Below are 18,482 nucleotides of genomic sequence, written 5' to 3'. Positions count from 1 at the left end.
TCCATCCACCCATCCATCCATCCATCCATCCATCCATCCATCCATCCATATACACATGTCTTTGTAACTCACGATGGTCTTGCACCAGAGACACCTCCAGTCCTGCAGGCGGCGCACGCTGCCACAGTTGCGGTCACACACCACACAGCGGGCGCTGACCGGGAGGTTACCCTCCAGCCACTGGTGGGGCATGGGCACCTGGGGGGGGGTCAGAAACAAGGTCACGTCAATATACTTTTGTTGCTAATCCCTTTTCGGACCAAGAGACCCTTTTGTTCAATAATGCAATGTTGTACTTTACAGCTTGAAAGAGCTCAACTCAAAGCTAGGCTAATGAGTTATGCTTAAGTGAGGATATAAGCTTAGGCTAATATCTGCTAATCTATGAGCTTCAGGCTAATAGCAAATCTATGAGCTATAGGCCAATAGTGCATCTAAGAGCTATAGGCTAATAGCAAATCTATGAGCTATAGGCCAATAGTTCATCTAAGAGCTATAGGCCAATAGTTCATCTAACAGCTATAGGCCAATAGTTCATCTAAGAGCTATAGGCCAATAGTTCATCTAAGAGCTATAGGCCAATAGTTCATCTAAGAGCTATAGGCCAATAGTTAATCTAAGAGCTATAGGCCAATAGTTAATCTAAGAGCTATAGGCCAATAGTTCATCTAAGAGCTATAGGCCAATAGTTCATCTAACAGCTATAGGCCAATAGTTCATCTAAGAGCTATAGGCCAATAGTTCATCTAAGAGCTATAGGCTAATAGCAAATCTATGAGCTATAAGCTAATATCAGGGTAAGAGCGACACGCAATGAATTATTCAGCGAGAGATAGGAGCTGCCAGGCAGTAAACATAAAATAAATAATTCAATAGATAAAAGCACAAATGATCCTGCAAGACAGGAAGTTGAGGGGTGGTGTCACTCACCCCCTCCTCGTCCTCGATGATGTCATTCCCTATGGAGGCCAGCGTGGTCCATTTGCAGTTGCTGGTGGAACGCACCGCACAGCGCTTGTGGGCCTTGAACTTACACACTGGGGGACAGGAGAACAACGTCACACACACACACACACACACACACACACACACACACACACACACGCAACGAGAATAAATAAAGCTAACTTGATTTGTGTTTCGTGCATATCTGAATGTGTGTGGGTATATCTATATCCATGTATGTCTTTGTGTCAATATCTATACACGTGTGTGTGTGTGAGAGTGAGTGAGTGAGGGAATGTTTGTGCGTGTTCATTTACAGTGGGGCAAAAAATTATTTAGTCAGCCACCAATTGTGCAAGTTCTCCCACTTAAAAAGACGAGAGAGGCCTGTAATTTTCATCATAGGTAAACCTCAGCTATGAGAGACAAAATGAAAAAAAAAATCCAGAAAATCACATTGTCTGATTTTTTAAGAATTTATTTGCAAATTATGGTGGAAAATAAGTATTTGGTCAACTACAAACCAGCAAGATTTCTGGCTGTCACAGACCTGTAACTTCTTCTTTAAGAGGCTCCTCTGTCCTCCACTTGTTACCTGTATTAATGGCACCTGTTTGAACTCCTTATCAGTATAAAAGACACCTGACAACCTCAAACAGTCACACTCCAAACTCCACTATGACCAAGACCAAAGAGCTGTCAAAGGACACCAGAAACACAATTGTAGACCTGCACCAGGCTGGGAAGTCTGAATCTGCAATAGGTAAGCAGCTTGGTGTGAAGAAATCAACTGTGGGAGCAATTATTAGGAAATGGAATACATACAAGACCACTGATAATCTCCCTCGATCTGGGTTTTCCACGCAAGATCTCACCCTGTGGGGTCAAAATGATCACAAGAACGGTGAAAAAAAATCCCAGAACCACACGGGGGGACCTAGTGAATGACCTCCAGAGAGCTGGGACCAAAGTAACAAAGGCTACCATCACTAACACACTACGCCGCCAGGGACTCAAATCCTGCAGAGCCAGACATGTCCCCCTGCTAAAGCCAGTGCATGTCCGGGCCCGTTTGAAGTTTACTAGAGAGCATTTGGATGGTCCAGAACAGGATTGGGAGAATGTCATATGGTCAGATGAAACCAAAATAGAACTTTTTGGTAAAAACTCAACCTGTCGTGTTTGGAGGAGAAAGAATGCTGAGTTGCATCCAATGAACACCATACCTACAGTGAAGCATGGGGGTGGAAACATCATGCTTTGGGGCTGTTTTTCTGCCAAGGGACCAGGACGTCTGATCCGTATGACGGAAAGAATGAATGGGGCCATGTATCGTGAGATTTTGAGTGAAAACCTCCTTCCATCAGCAAGGGCACTGAAGATGAAACGTGGCTGGGTCTTTCAGCATGACAATGACCACAAACACACCGCCCGGGCAACGAAGGAGTGGCTTCGTAAGAAGCATTTCAAGGTCCTGGAGTGGCCTAGCCAGTCTCCAGATCTCAACCCCATAGAAAATCTTTGGAGGGAGTTGAAAATCCGTGTGGCCCAAAAACATCACTGCTCTAGAGGAGATCTGCATGGAGGAATGGGCCAAAATACCAGCAGCAGTGTGTGAAAACCTTGTAAAGACTTACTGAAAACGTTTGACCTCTGTCATTGCCAACAAAGGGCATGTAACAAAGTATTGAGATGACCTTTTGTTATTGACCAAATACTTATTTTCCACCATAATTTGCAAATAAATTCTTTAAAAATCAGACAATGTGATTTTCTAGATTTTTTTTTTTCATTTTGTCTCTCATAGCTGAGGTTTACCTATGATGAAAATTACAGGCCTCTCTCATCTGTTTAAGTGGGAGAACTTGCACAATTGGTGGCTGACTAAATACTTTTTTGCCCCACTGTATATGTGTGTTAGTCTGTTTATGTGCATGTGTGTGTGTGCTTGTCTATTAACGGATGTGTGTGTGTGTCTGCTAGAGGTCTCTGAACTTCCTGTCTCGGACCTCCACGCATGTGTCTCCATGTCTGTTCCTGTGTGCATCAGTATGTGCCTGTGCTGTGCACGGTATGGGTCGTACCTTCGCAGGAGAGGCCGTGTGAGGTGACCCCCGGCAGAGCCTCTCTGCACACGTTGCAGAAGGTGGGGCGGGCGTGCGAGCATGCGTACCAGTTGTGCATCCCGGAGAAATGCTCCATGTTGAACTGACTGGCCTGGAGAGAGAGGGAGAGAGAGAGAGAGAGACATAGACATAGACATAGACATAGAGATAGAGTGAGAGCGAGCGAGACAGAGACAGAGACAGAGACAGAGACAGACAAAGTGACAGAGACAGAGACAGAGACAGAGACAGCGAGCGAGAGCGAGACAGAGACAGAGAGAGGAAGAGAGAAAGAGTGAGAGGGAAGTATAACCAAGTTCCATAACTTCACATTGCTCTGACCCAGTTGTCATAGCGACGTCTTCCATCATCACTTTCACCCAACACGTCGCAGAACATACGTTAAACCAAGAAAACTTTGGACGAGTTACACTTCACTCCCTTAAGGTCTATATAAAATAACGTAAGGTTTAGTTGGTTAGTGAGTTATGGAGGATAAGGAAAGAGAGAGAGGAGGAGGAGGAGGAGGAGGAGAGGCGTCGTACCTCGTACGTCTCCCACTTCTGGACGGAGCGGAGGGCGGTGATCCAGTCCTCCATCTCTTTCCGACTCTCTGCACACAGAAGAAGCTTCCGGAAAGGAGTGATCACCTGGGAGAAAGTGATAGACAGACAGAGACAGAGAGAGGAATAGAGAGGATGAGAGATAGGGAGCAGAAATGGAAAGAACAAGTAGTTTGCAAAGCAAAGCTATAAATAATGCATAAGAACATCTGGCAGTTCGCCAACAATGCTCTCTCTATTTGTCGATCACACCCACCCACACATGTCAACAAACACGCATACACAAACAAAAAACAATGCCAAAGTGATCACATAGTTCTTTCAGGTCCTTACCTTAAAAACATACAAATCACAGTGGAAGTTTGGGTCAAGCCAACACACTCACAAATTCAAAAACTGAGAGCTGGGATGCGTATTTTATGCTAATGCTGAGGCATTTCTCCCTGCAATCCATATTGCCAGAAAGGTTTCATGAACACAAACCCCCATTACTTTTCAAATGCAGCAACAAGACTAACATAACATTCTACAAGAGTCCACGGTCAAGACAAAGGCCGATAACAACATGGCCGGGAAGCAGCGGGTAGGGTGGTCGCCCTGGTTACCGTAAAGCTGTTGTTGATGTTCTTGGTGCTGGTCTCCGCCACGCTAGCATCCGACAGATCCACCTCGTCGAAGATCAGCGACTGGGCAGAGGACACGGAAACAACGAGGATAATAAACTCATTATGTTAACCTACCTGATTTACAGGTATTACTTATCTCACTACAACGGTTTCAATTATCTGATTGAGGTTCATGAAAGGGAAACCGTCTCTTTGTCTGACATAGGAGAGTACTGCTTCATTCGTGTTCTGTAAACATTGGGGTCTACAAAATATGATGTCAGTGGTCAAGCTTCCCTGCAAACTCTTCCATAGAAAAAACTGAGTTGAAGTGGATTCCTCAACATTTGCTTGTGGGCTGCGCAAATACCAGCCCAGAGCTGGTCCTCTAGAACAGTAAGCAGCAGGAGGGCGAAGCTCCTTGACCCAAAACAGTCACTCTAATAAAACTTTGTCAAGTCCTTCAACTCACTTCTCTTAGTGGAAAGACTTTCACGTGTCGAATCATGTGTACACAACCGAGTACATTTTTAATACTGTTTCCACCTCCAAGAATTCCCAGTCGGGGCATGTTTTCTGTACTTAATTTAGAGTGTGTATGGTTGTAGCCCATCTATTTCAAGTATATCTTGTGGTATGCAGAGTATGTAGTGTGCAGTTCTTTTGTATTGTATTAACAATATGCTGCTTTGTATTAAGAGTATGTTTTGTAGCGTTTCAAGTCGATCTTACTGAATGGTTTATTGTGTTCAGAGTACATTTCTTTGTATATCGCTACCTTGGAGTCTTTGGCATAGTAAAGAGTCCTTCCCCGCAGCTTGAAGTATCTTCTCTTCCACCTCTGGAAGGAACTGGTCTGTTTCAGCAGGATTCCCTCCTTTACGCTTTTCTATAAGGCGAGATGAGAGAGAGACATAGACATTTTTTAACATCAGTAATGATTTGTGCATCTTATCTTATCTATCTAATGAAACAATGCTTCCCATGCCAATACAGCCTTATGAATTAAATGGGCAAATAGAGAGAGGGAAACAGGAAACACTCCATAACCATCTTAATCTCAGCCATCGATTTCCTCCGATGGCTTTTATTCCAGATCACATACAGAGATTAGAGAATGTTGTTTCCCAGAGCAATGCTTCGCTTAAATACCACCATACGTTCATTCCCTGTGAATTTCTATAGCGACACACACAATGGTTGTTGCATTTTTTTGTCATTCAATTAAGGAGGAATCTAGAGATAATTTAAAGAAGCTTAAAGCAGGCAATCACCAGTCAGAAAAGTCTTTCAGATATAGAGCTTAGATTAACTTCAATGCTCCAATTTACCGCTAAATAACCACAATGTTCATGAACTCTCTGAATATGCTGGTGTGTGTGAGTGTTTGTGTGGATGCTGGGAAGTGTGTTGTTGTGTATTTGAATCAAAGCCTCAAGCGTTTATCTGCTGGGAAAAAATTGCCTCGAAGGGAAATTTTCTGAACACAATCATATTCACCACACACACACACACACACACACACACACACACACACACACACACACACTATGATTTATGATGTGCTGTGCGTTTTATGACAAGCTATATCAATGCTGCTTATGCTGTTGTCATGGTATCACAGGCTAAAGCAGAAAGAAGGAAGGAAAGTACAGTTTTATCTCATCCTCTAATCAAGCATGTGTTGGGTGTATGTGTCCGGCATTTTGTCTCAGTTAGGGTCTAGTTGGTGGGATAAGAGTTGAGGGCAAGGAGACAATGAAGAGATCATTTGAAAAATGTGCAGAACCATAACAGTGGAAAGATACCAAGTTATACAGCGTTGAGATTAACAGACACATTAAAAATTTAATCTTCTCAATTACTGCAGAAATAGTGAGTGGCACGGACCAAGAATACAAGGTAAAAAAATAAATGCAGAAGCGCTAAAGAAGAAAAATACAGAGCTGTTCAGGGTTAGGTTAACACACACATTTTAATTTAAATGATGTTCAGAGGAAATCTTGAAAAATGAAAGGATTTTCTTCTGTCTCAACATCACATTGCAGTTTAAAGCTTCTTGACAATATTCCTCATTGCTCTGGGTCATGTCAAGCTCAACCGATCATATTTTCATTCCCCCAATAGACCAGGCAATTTCCGCCATGACCAATCAGAAGACTTGGTTCCACCAACGTATGGAATGACAAGTTGTATCAACTGACAAACATCATTTAATCAAGTGCTATAATCAACTGTTGATTAAAGTACAAAATAACAATAGTGTTTCTGTGCCTGATGGTTGACTGTTGAACGAATCACAGTCAACATATGATTTTGTCTTGGACCAATAGGACGCCTCTGCTCTAAATAACTGCTATAAATACTGGTGTGTAGGTCAGAGCCTAGGCCCGTGGTGCGCAACGAGAGTACATGCTCCCAATTTATCTGACTGTCTTCCTTGAGAGGACAGAAATGCACTCTGGGTAATTAGTTAAATATAGGAAAATTATAATTTCCCTCGCCAGGGGCCAGCCAAGGGCCCCTGGTTGATATAAGACACATGCACACGCACGCACGCGCATGCAGAAACACACACAGAGTATGCCTGCCTTCATGCTCATTTGGTTACACACAAATACATACGCACGCAAACAAATACACACAAACATACATAGACACCCCTTTGCTTACTTTTATATACCAGTACATGCAAATAAACATTTGAATACCTACACAAGCAAACAAACACGCACACACACACACACACACACCGTACATTTATCAAATGTCACTGATGTTGCAGAACCTACGCATATATCACCTAGCAACATTCCTCCCTGTCTGTGCAGCAGGACCCTTTTAGTCTCCCTGGTCCACACATTCACATCCAAGAGTGTGTGTGTGTGTGTGTGTGTGTGTGTGTGTGTGTGTGTGTGTGTGTGTGTGTGTGTGTGTGCGTGCGTGCGTGCACCCACAGTGCTCCTGCCTATGTGAATATCCGTTTTCATACGAACAGATATCAGGTGTTGCGGTCGACTCTTCCTCGGTGACTCCAACAAGGTGGCCACACGATCAGCGACCAGATACGAATGAATTGGCTTCACGGGTTAACGGAAGCATCGCTTCGTTTCCATTCCAAATACCCGCTCTACTGAAGCTACATCCTGCAGGTGGGCCGGCAGTTAACGAGAAGAAGGAAACCGATAGTTGCGCTAGCTCAATGTTATCGCGCACATTCATTTCTCTTAAAGGCTGCATATTTGACCACCAAGTGTGACTGGCCATTAGTTTCCTTTTCAAAATATATCCACTTGTGGTATCACAAGTGTGACATTACAAGCGGATGGATAGACCAGCCTATGGCGGACTGTTGCAACCATCACACCTGGTGGTCACACCGGGACCCTCGAATGATTTCATCTTTAAGATTAACGCCGGTCAGTAACTGCCACAAAGGACCCCAGCCAAAGTGAGTTTGTATATTCGTATATTCAGGCCTGCTTTCGTTCTGTTCAAAGCACCAAATATGTTAACACCGAACAACGCCTTAGCTAGATGTCTATGACGCCACTTTACATAGCCCCGAGCTTCAGCTGAATAAACATCAATCATTTCCAAACGGCCTAGCAGGCCGCTAACACTAAGCACTGGCCTGGAAATGATCTTGTCCACCTGAAACACTTGAAACGTCTTGTTATAGCAAAGCAGTGTGGTAGATTTCATTAAACTGGAGGTGCAGACCCGACACAGCCATCAGTAGCCTGTCTGAGCAGTGTCGCAAGATACTGTCTACTCAGAGGGTCATATAACCTATAGCATTCATGTTATCACGCGAACCCTTCCACGTGCCATCAACCTTTGAGCATTCAGACCCTTTGGTCAATTGTTACAAGTCATAGCAAAAGGTACACAAGATGAGGAAAGTCAATACAAGCACAAAGTCTAAAGAGCATTCATGGGCTGCAGCACGGGTTCACAGCTCTTAAGCATGTTAGAGCCTAGCATAGCATGTATAACTACAGCATGTAAGTCATCTATAGCATGTTAGCTAGCCGTAGTGTAGTGATAGCCATTTGTAACATTTTAGCCATCTGTCATAACCTAAGTGAGCGTTAGGTGCCTGATCTATTTACTGGTAAAGGTGTGGAAAGTAGGGCTGGTTATTTCCTTTAGCTACTGGATGGTATCCAGTCACACTTGAAATACAGTGGCAGGTAGATGATAGAAAAGCTCATTTGGTCCCAGTTTTGTCTGTATCACATGTCCGGTCTATCCTTCTTTCTACCTCTACCTTTCTACGTTCACTCCAGCAATGGTTTACATATCAGCAATAACAGATGGGTGTGTGTATATAATGTTATATGCACGTCAAGGTGAAGACAGTAAACCCCAGGAGGAGAGTTCAAGGTTGTGTGCGACGGTGAACCCTGACCCGAAGGAAACCATGTGACAGGCGGAATGTAATTGGCCGCTGCACCGGGACACCGGCCAATTGGGAGCCGGCTGGGGAGATTGGCAGTATAAAAAGTTCCCCATCAGGTTTTTGCATCAACGCCAAAGGGCTGGTTTTCTTACGCAAAGATCATTGGTCGATGTAAGTAGACATGTCTGGCTCATTTGCACACAAGGAACCAAAAGGAGGCGCCACTGTTTCATCCTCACTCTGCCCTCTCTCCTAATCCCTACCTCTCCTCCTCGCCTAACCTCTTCTCCTATCCCTTCCTCCTCCTCATTCCTCCTCCTTCACTCTCCTCAACTCATCTCCGCCTTTTTTCCCTCATCTCCTCACCTCCTCTCAGCTCCGCTCCAGTGTCCGTCATTCCATCTCCTCTCGTCTCCTCACATCACCTCTCCCCTCCTCTTCACCTTCCCTCCTCTCCCCTCCCCTGTGATGTCCTCCCCCCTTGCCTCCCCTTTACTTAGACAGGCACATAGGGGCAACTCCCCTGAGTCTGACTGCAAACGGAAGAAGGATTATCGTTAAGCATCCTCAAATATCGCACCTATACCTAGACAACGCCTAACACACACACACACTCACACACGGTGACACGTACTCCAAAATGCATAGGCTCATAAATCCTACACACAAACACACACTCACAACCCCCACAGGCCCCTTGAACACACACACACACACACACACACACACACACACACATCGAGGAAGCACACACATAAAACAATCTTGATACATTCCTGTACACACACACACACACACACACACACACACGTCAAGGAAGCACACACATAAAACAATCTTGATACATTCCTGCACACACACACACACACACACACGTCGAGGAAGCATACACATAAAACAATCTTGATACATTCCTGTACACACACACACACACACACACAACCACACACACGCCCGCCCCCCCCCCCCCCAAGCGAACACAAAAACACACCCACCTCCCTCTCTCCACTCCTGCTGGAGCGGGAGCTGGAGGAGGTGTTCTCCAGGTGGTCGTTGCGACTCAGCCCCCCGGCGTCCCCTTCCAGGCTCCCTCCTCCCCCACAGCGGAACACCTGGGGCAGCAGGCAGCATGCGCCCGGCACACACAGCCCGGCCGGCATGGCGTGCGCTGATGACCTCACGGGGGGCAGGAGGCTCCGCCGCGGGAGGGTTGGAGGGCAGGGTCCCAAGGGGAGAGAGAGAGGGGGGGGGGGGGCCCGGGTTGGAGAGGGTTTGGGTGCAGGGTGCTGCAGGTGCAGGTGGAGCTGCCGGAGGACGTGGTTGTAGCGGTGGTAGCTTTGGGGTTAGCGCTGGCGGTGGCTCTTTTGTTGGCTTTAGAGCTATCGGTGGAGCTGCTGATAGAGTCCCTGGAGGAATTGGAAGGGTGGTAGACTGGGGGTCATAGAGCATAGAGGGAGGAGGTGGTGGTGTCTACGTCCTTCCTGGGAGCTTCTCCGGTAGGTCCAGTGCAGCACGTTGGTGGCTTGTTCCACAGGTATTTCAAGCTGTCCTTTGTTGTTGTTATTGTTGTTGTTGTACTTCTTCTTCTACACAAACTTAAGTCCATTTGAGTGGCGGTTCGCAGCGGCATGTGTTCAAATCCAGTAGATCCTTCCTCTCTCTCTCTCTCTCTCTCTGTGTTTCTCTCTCTCCAACTGGGAGTTGTTCAAACTATGCAACTTCTCTTCCTGCTTCCTGCCGTCCTCTTATCCCTTAGCCACGCCCCCTTACTCAGGTGTTGTGATAAGGCACGCCTTTAGTCTGCCACGTGCACACACACACACACACACCCACACACACGATAAGCCAGAGTTATACCTCTCTCTCCAATGACACACCTGAATTGAGTGTTTGTGTGTGTGTGTGTGTGTGTGTGTGTGTGTGTGTGTGTGTGTGTGTGTGTGTGTGTTAGTATTCTTTTCCTGGAGGCTATAATTAGAAAAACTAGTTTGACAGGCTAAACACACACACACACACAGGACAGCTCATTCATGCTGACAGAACATGAGAGTTAGTGTGTGTGTGTGTGTGTGTGTGTGTGTGTGTGTACACTCCTCTTCTGTCTTTACAAGCATGCATGTGCAATTCCATATAGACTCTGTCACTCTCTGTCTCACTCAGCCTACACGGTGTAGCCGCTCTCTCACTCTCTCTCTGTGTCTCTCTCTCTCTGTCTCTCTCTCTCTCTCTCCTTTCAGGAACACAAACAAAGCCCCCCCCTTCCTAAGTGTGTGAGTTGTTTCTGTCCCTAGGAAGCCTTTACTCAAGCGCCCTATCAGCAAATGTTGGAGACTGCCTCAGCAAAGATGGTGACACAATGCACCTACCCACCCTGACCACTAGATGGCAGACAACGAGAGACAGACAGAGGGAGAGAGAGAGACATCAGAGACAGAGAGAGCTAGAGAGAGAGAGAGAGAGAGGAAGAGAGAGAGAGAGAGAGAAACACATCATCTGCAGAAGCATACAGTTGATGCTAGGCTAGGTGTTAGCCCCTCGGCTAGGTGTTAGTAGAGTCCATCTTGGCTCTGAAGTTGCAACCATGCCCAACGACAGGCAGGGGTTCTTCCATTTTAATATCTCGGGACCCCAAATACCGTCTCAGTGTGTTCGTGGGACCCAACCACTGCACACCAGAATCGGGGATCTGACCCTCCTCCAATTGGATGGTGGCTTTTTTGGGTCCCACCCCAGAGTTTAACAAACGCTGCCCTTCAGTATACTAATTGGTCTTCTACAACGAAATCGGCCATCTTGGTTATCAACCCTAGCCGGGGGGGGGAACTGAATGAGTGTTTCCACGTTCCGCACGCTCCACTCTGTCCCACTAGGGATAACCTCCATCCAGGAGAGACCAGGTTCACAGGGAGATTTACCCTCCATACGGAGAGACAAGCTTCACAGTGAGATTCCCCCTCAATCCAGGAGAGACCAGCTTCACAGTGAGATTAGACCTCAATTCCGGAGAGAACAGATTCACAGTGAGATTCACCCTCAATCCAGGAGAGACCAGCTTCACAGTGAGATTAGACCTCAATTCCGGAGAGAACAGATTCACAGTGAGATTCACCCTCAATCCAGGAGAGACCAGCTTCACAGTAGATTAGACCTCAATTCCGGAGAGAACAGATTCACAGTGAGATTCACCCTCCATCCAGGAGAGACCAGCTTCACATGAGATTCAGGACGTCCAGGAATATTTTCAGACCAGTCTTTATTACTTTAGTTTGATTCTGCATGCACAAGTCTGCACGCAGACACACACCCACACAAAATCACAATCACAATCACACACATACACACACACACACACACACACACACACAAACAAACACAGGGATATCTTTTTAACCAACAATAATTCAGATTTTATTGTGTGTGCGTTTTGTGTCTGTGTGTGTTTGTGTTTGACACTGTGTTAAATATAATTACATGCAGCATGATGGTACTAGGTAATTATATATAACTGCTTCTAGTACGGAAATTCAACACAGCCGAAGGAGCGACGTTAGAAATTGCTCTAATTATCTGTGTGGGAATGTGTGAAAACACACACACACGCACGCACGCACGCGCACGCACACACACACACACACGCACACATGCACTATATGCACACTAAACACACACTTATATAGCTGTAGGTGATTATTAACTGATATCTCAGAAGAGACAATAGGAGAGGAGAAGAGATGAGAATAGAGGAAAGGAGAGGAGACAAAAAAATGTATTGATTCATCAGAATAGATTCGAATGTTTTGCTATTTATTATGTGTGACGAAAAAAAAATGGCATGAAAACAGACTTACCACATTAAATCTGTTTTTAGTCAACAACAGAACCGTAAAAACAAAGGAGCCGGCGGAGCAAGGCGGGATGTCACAACCAGATCTCTACAACACAACCAATCCCAGCCATCCAGTCCTGTGTCTGATTGGCACAACTCCCACCCAATCAGCAAGCAGGATCTTATTTCAAATCGATAACTGTCGGTTCATTGTAAGTGTCTTCCCCCCCCCCCCCCCCCCCTCTCTCTGTCTCCCGACCCTGACGTCCAGACGTCTGTGCCGTTGCCATGGGCGATGAGTCATGAGTCCATTGCAGAGTAGGATGTTCAGTCCACTAGACCCCCACCCCCCCCGATTAAATAGTATTTAATTAGAGTTGGATTTGATCAGATCCAATCCAGTTTGCCTGCGTGTTGCGACACACATCGGCACACGTTTCCGTGGCTGCATGGTGACACCCCGACCGATTTGTTTAAGAGGGGAACCGTAGTGCAATCAATCGATGGAACAGCTGATGACCAGATCGATTAGTCTCCATGTGTGTCGGTGTGTGTGTGGGTATGAGGGGGGGGGGGGGGGGTTGATTGATTGATGAGTCACGATGCAGACCATTCTGGTTATGGGTTCTAGAGAATCTTCATGGCAAGAGTGGAGTGGCGTGACTCGGTTTCCGTGGCGATCAACGGCTGATACGACAGGAAGAAATGGATGGTGGACTTTATAACGTTACGACGGTTTATTTCACATTCAACTGTAACCGCATTTACTTCCTCTACAACAGACACTATTGCTTTTGTGAATGAGTCACCTTAACAGCATGGGGAAATGGGCTTGGTGACCCAATGAAATCCACTTCCTCCTACGTTTTGTACATCAAGTCCTCATAGATTTAGGAATCCCATTACGGATGTGATATATATGCTATGTATTCAGGTTCATGAAGTCTTCTAATGTGGCCTAGGTCTTTGCAACTTAAGGGGCCCCTATTTAGTATGATCTATCCATCATGCACCTGGGTGGACACTCCCACTTGTGATGTCACGAATTGACTCTGTTTTTTAAATGGCTTGTCAAAGTGAAATATTTCCTGCGAGACTCTAATGATGATAAGATCCATACAAACAAACTTGACTCAGCTCATTATCGCAAACCACAAATAGATTAGCGTAGCCGGATAACATGGATCCCGTTGCCATGTCGACGGTTGACTTGAACCTGTGAGGAGTGCTCTGATTGGAGCAGAGCGCTGCGGAGTGGCAGACTACTCTGGGTAAAAAATCCCGCAATTACTATTAATCCAGAGTTCATCGTTCTGTTTGCACTGATTTACCATAGACACCATTCCATGTGTAAAGAGTGTGTAATGTTGCATACTAGTCTGTATGTATGTATGTATGTATGTATGTATGTATGTATGTATGTATGTATGTATGTATGTATGTATGTATGTATGTATGTATGTATGTATGTATGTATGTATGTATGCATGTATGTATGTATATGTTTGTATGCATCCATGTATGTATGCTTGTATGTATGAATATATGTATCTGTGCATTTATGTTTTTATGAATGTACTTATGTAACTATGTATGTATGGTACAGTTCAAATGTATCTTGTGTGTAGTTAAAAGCAACGTGTGTACAGTATATATATACGTATGTGCGTATTGTGTAGAGTGTAAAATTATATAGTGTTGTTGAAGACAGACTTGTGTTGTTAGATATGAACCACTGTAGCCAGAATCTACACTCCCAAGATATTTTGATCTTAAAAACATGATGTTCATCAAAAACGCCCACCTCACCTCCATCGCAACAAAGTCCAGCAGAATATGTGTGTGTGTGTGTGTGTGTGTGTATGTGTTCGTGTGTGTGAGCATGTGGTGTGGGGTTGGGCCAACACATACCAACTGGGTTCATGGCTGTCCTTATCTCTCTCTCTATCTTACATTTTTCTACCTGATATTCTTACCTTCGCCTCTTTCCTTAATTCCCTCACACATAATCTTTATGTTTTACTGGTCAAGCGCCCTCTCTTTCTCTCTCTTTTAGTCACACACTGCCTGTCTACCTCTCTCTCTCTTTTAGTCATACGCTGCCTCTCTCTCTGCCCATCTCTCTGTAATTTGCTGCCTCCCTCTTTCTCTCTCTCTCTCTCCCTCTTACTTTTTGTCGGTCAACACCACTCTGGTCCGGTCATGTAATTGTCCTACTTTCCACAGATATTCTGACATCAAACATCGGATCTATACTTGTGTACGGCCTCTCTATCCGTTCATCATCCCACTTTCCTCACCCCCTCATCCGGTTATCCTTCATTCTAATAAAGAAAAGCTACTCATCACTCAACACTCTCATCACTTTTCCTCTCTCTCTCTCCCCCATCCCCTCTCTCTCCTTCCCCTCTCTCTCCCCCCACTCTGCTAAAGCTCTTTCTCCCCTCTCCTCTCTCCCCCATCCCCTCTCTCTCTCTCTCTCTCCCTCCCTCCCCTCTCTCTCCCTCTCTTCCCCCTCCTCACTCATCCTCTCTCACCCTCTCTCTTCCTCTCACCATCTCTCTCTCCCCCTCTCTCTCTCTCTGTGTTTTCATCTGGTATTTATAACCATAGAGGATCATTCCTCCGTCTCACGGGCCAATCGCAGCCTATTCCCAGTTTCCGCGGGGCAAAGTGGTGGTGGTGGTAGTGATGGGTGTGCCAGGGAGGTGATGACCTGACCTCTGAGGATAGCATCAGGGCAAGTAAAGAGTACGATGTACTCTTGGTCAAGTTGTTTTCCGGATTGATGTCGTTGAAAGATGAGAACTGCGTCATATACACAAAGAGGAAGGATATCAGTCTGCAATATCCACTCTGGTACCGCAAAAAAGTCACAGGGAGGGCAGTTGATCGCCACAACGCAGCGCTTATAATGGAGCAAAGTAAAATGCGACGCTGGCCCTTTCAGGAGCAGGTAGGAGTTAGGTTGCCGACAGGTAGTAATATCAGTGGTGATAAGAGGTGACCAACAGCTTTCATCTGGGAGGCTAAACACCACACCACCCGGTAGACAGTGTGATGTGATGTGTGTGTGTGTGTGTGTGTGTGTGTGTGTGTGTGTGTGTGTGTGTGTGTGTGTGTGTGTGTGTGTGTGTGTGTGTGTGTGTGTGTGTGTGTGTGTGTGTGTGTGTGTGTGTGTGTGTGTGTGTGTGTAGAAGATATGACGTCCTCCTGGGTTTGGTGTGATTGTGTGTCCTGAGGCCTACTTTGAATACAAAGGGGCTGTAAACACACCTCTATGTTTCACAGAAAACGCGTTCCCTTAGTCTGCTCTCGGCCTTAGGTCTCTCTCTCTCTCTCTCTCTCTCTCTCGCTCTCTCTCTCTCGTTGCGTTCTCTCTTTTAACATCTCCTTTTTTTCATTGCCATTTGATCGCTCACACACACACACACACACACACACACACACACACACACACACACACACACACAGACGCATGCAGCCCTCCCTCTTTGTCAAAGGATGTGGCTTTCTGTCGCAAACGTATGTTCGTTCTTTTACTAGTGTCTAAGAGTGTCTAGTGAGAGAGAGAGACAGAGAGACAGAGGCAGAGCGAGAGAGAGACAGAGAGACCGAGGCAGAGCGAGGGAGACAGAGAGAGAGAGAGAGAGAGAGAGCAAGAGAGCGAGAGAGAGAGAGAGAGAGAGAGAGAGACAGAGAGAGAGAGCGAGAGAGCGAGAGAGAGAGAGATGCAAAAGGGACAGAGATGGAAGAACCAATCAATAGAATGAAAGTGTGAAAAGAAGGAGAGGGGAAGAAACCAGGAGAGGAGTATGAGGGCAACTGGCAGTTGGGCTGAGGTCTGTGTGCGTCCCCTCCTAATATGATTATGAGGGGACGTCTCCCCTCCTCCTCGCCCTTGAGCAAAGCCAGAAGACTCTCTTTGTTCCTACTAAGCTAAATAAGCCGAGTGCACACTGGGAAACTAAACGCTGATGGTTGCTGAAATAAAAAAAAGGATATAAACGAATTAGCCTCAATGCAGCATGATATACTAAAACAATACAATATGTATTTATATCTATTAAATACGCTCACAACTATCTTAAGATAATAAAAATAACAATAAATTGGTTGGATACACAGTGCCATCAAAGCAGAATATACACAAAACTACTGTTTTCTATTCAGCCATTCAAAATGAACACATTGGAGAATATTGACAGTCGGGAGACTTCGAGGAAATCCTTCCCAAATACCTTGCTGTGCTGGGTTTCACTTCATCACAAAGGACGAGTTGCTCTTTAATTCAATGGCCACATAGAAAAACAAAGGGAAGAACACCTTACTTCCTCCTTGTATTACAGCAGTTTTGTTAACTTTGTTTTAAAACCTCAACTGTGTGTCCTCTGAACTAGTACCAGCATTCTCAATGGCCAAAGCCGTCAATAAAAACGTTTAGTGTACCCTTAGGGCAACTCTTCCGATTTCAAGAGCTTTTCTCCGATGCTGTAACATAATAGCACCCGCCGGTACGTTAGGGAATCCACTCAGTCTCTCTTTCACTTCCTCTTGGCCGTTATGAATGATGTTGGTTTTGTGTTTTTCAAAATAAAAGCGTTTCACGTTGAGTTCACATCTCACTTCCAGAAGCGTGCAGTTTATTTGAATAATAATTTGGAATTTCCTGCATTCTGATTAAGGCTGGCTTTCTTCTGCCTTGGTCACCATGATCGCCCACACACATGCAAACAGCCAGCCCCCCCCCCCACACACACACACACACACACACACACACGCACACAAACACACAACCACAGCAACAGAGTGAACTCTCGGAGTGAGATGCGTGTGAGATGCGATGCCGAGATCAACCCACATCCTTCCAGTGTGAACCAACGGGCTCAAAACAAAAGCGACCATCACGAGACAAAACCAGAACAACTCACCAGATGCTGAACCAAACTATAATAAGACCAGGGTGACTAAGTTAAGTCAGGCTCAACGGAGATACCATCAGAGTGGCCCGATTAGGCTCAGCTGCACCAACCGCCGAGAAGCTAAACCAACATCAAATATTTCCTTTTATGAAAATGTTAAAATGTAATAACAAAATTGAAAGTTGGGCTGAACTTAAATAAGTATACTCTCCCAACATGGGAAAGATCACCCTCCCTATAAGGTCTGAATATTTAATATATAATTAATACATAATCAAGATAAGATCAACTACGATGTGATCAGAGAGACTTAATTAAGATAAGCGTGAGGAGTAAGTGAACCTCCTGTATGAGCGTGAAAGTGAGCAATGTTGTATAGAAGACATGCCAAACTACTCAGACACATTATACTATTAACGTCTGAGAAACGTATCCCTCTTTCAGACGACATCCAAATCAACCGCTGGCCGGACAGAGCTCCCTACATCCACACGCACCCTTGCGTTGTACGACAAGTGTCTAAGAGGCTTAACCTTCTCTCGGACGCGCCCATCATCATCAGCCAGACAGACCTCCACACGCCCACAGACATCTCCCCACCGGTGTCCCTTTGTCCTGACATCAAAGAGCATACTGAAAGTTGTTTGCAGAACCTTAACGTATGTTGTACTTTCACTAGTCAAAGAGTGTACTGAAAGTTATACGTAGGCACTCGTTGTACTTCCTGGCACTCAGAAATAGTACTCAGCATTGTGAAGAGTCTTATCCTAGCTATCGTTGTATACGGGGAATGGGTTTACCTAGCAGTTGTAAATGCGTCACGCTTGTTTTAACGACAGAGATATATTGTTGTTTCTTCTGACAAATGTACTCATTGTATGTCTGCCAAATGCCCTAAATGCAAATGTTTGGACAACAGGGGAAAATTCACAAGCTTTTACTCCTGATTTTACTTCATTCGTGTAATTTTAGCAACAGTGACAAATTGATGACTATGCTGACCATCAACTTAGTACGAAAGAGAATTAGGGCCAAACATAAAAAAACTATTTTAGTTCGGACTTTATTCTCAGAAATCTGACTTTACAGTCAGAATTCTGGGAATAAAGTC

The 18,482-nt window shown here is 45.3% G+C and overlaps 1 protein-coding gene across 3 annotated transcripts in view; it reads right to left on the bottom strand.

Annotated features, from left to right (window-relative positions):
- Positions 1 to 18,482, bottom strand: part of LOC307091368 (diacylglycerol kinase delta) — a 56,019-nt gene that overhangs the window by 20,920 nt on the left and 16,617 nt on the right. Inside the window, exons 1-7 of one of the 3 annotated variants that reach the window (XM_079758322.1) lie at positions 9,619 to 10,302; positions 4,997 to 5,107; positions 4,219 to 4,299; positions 3,596 to 3,700; positions 3,030 to 3,162; positions 931 to 1,037; positions 73 to 198 (exon numbers count right to left, since the gene is read on the bottom strand). In XM_079758322.1, the coding sequence (XP_079614448.1) occupies positions 73 to 198; positions 931 to 1,037; positions 3,030 to 3,162; positions 3,596 to 3,700; positions 4,219 to 4,299; positions 4,997 to 5,107; positions 9,619 to 9,783 (828 nt within the window). In that variant the 5' untranslated portion in view covers positions 9,784 to 10,302. Of the gene's footprint in view, positions 1 to 72; positions 199 to 930; positions 1,038 to 3,029; positions 3,163 to 3,595; positions 3,701 to 4,218; positions 4,300 to 4,996; positions 5,108 to 8,989; positions 9,011 to 9,618; positions 10,303 to 18,482 lie in introns of those variants that run through there. The other 2 variants (XM_079758323.1, XM_079758321.1) reach the window with 2 other exon arrangements.

Source organism: Pollachius pollachius, assembly GCF_949987615.1.
Source record: "Pollachius pollachius genome assembly, chromosome: 20".
Classification (NCBI taxonomy): Eukaryota; Metazoa; Chordata; class Actinopteri; order Gadiformes; family Gadidae; genus Pollachius; species Pollachius pollachius.
This window is presented reverse-complemented; position numbering and strand designations above follow the sequence as displayed.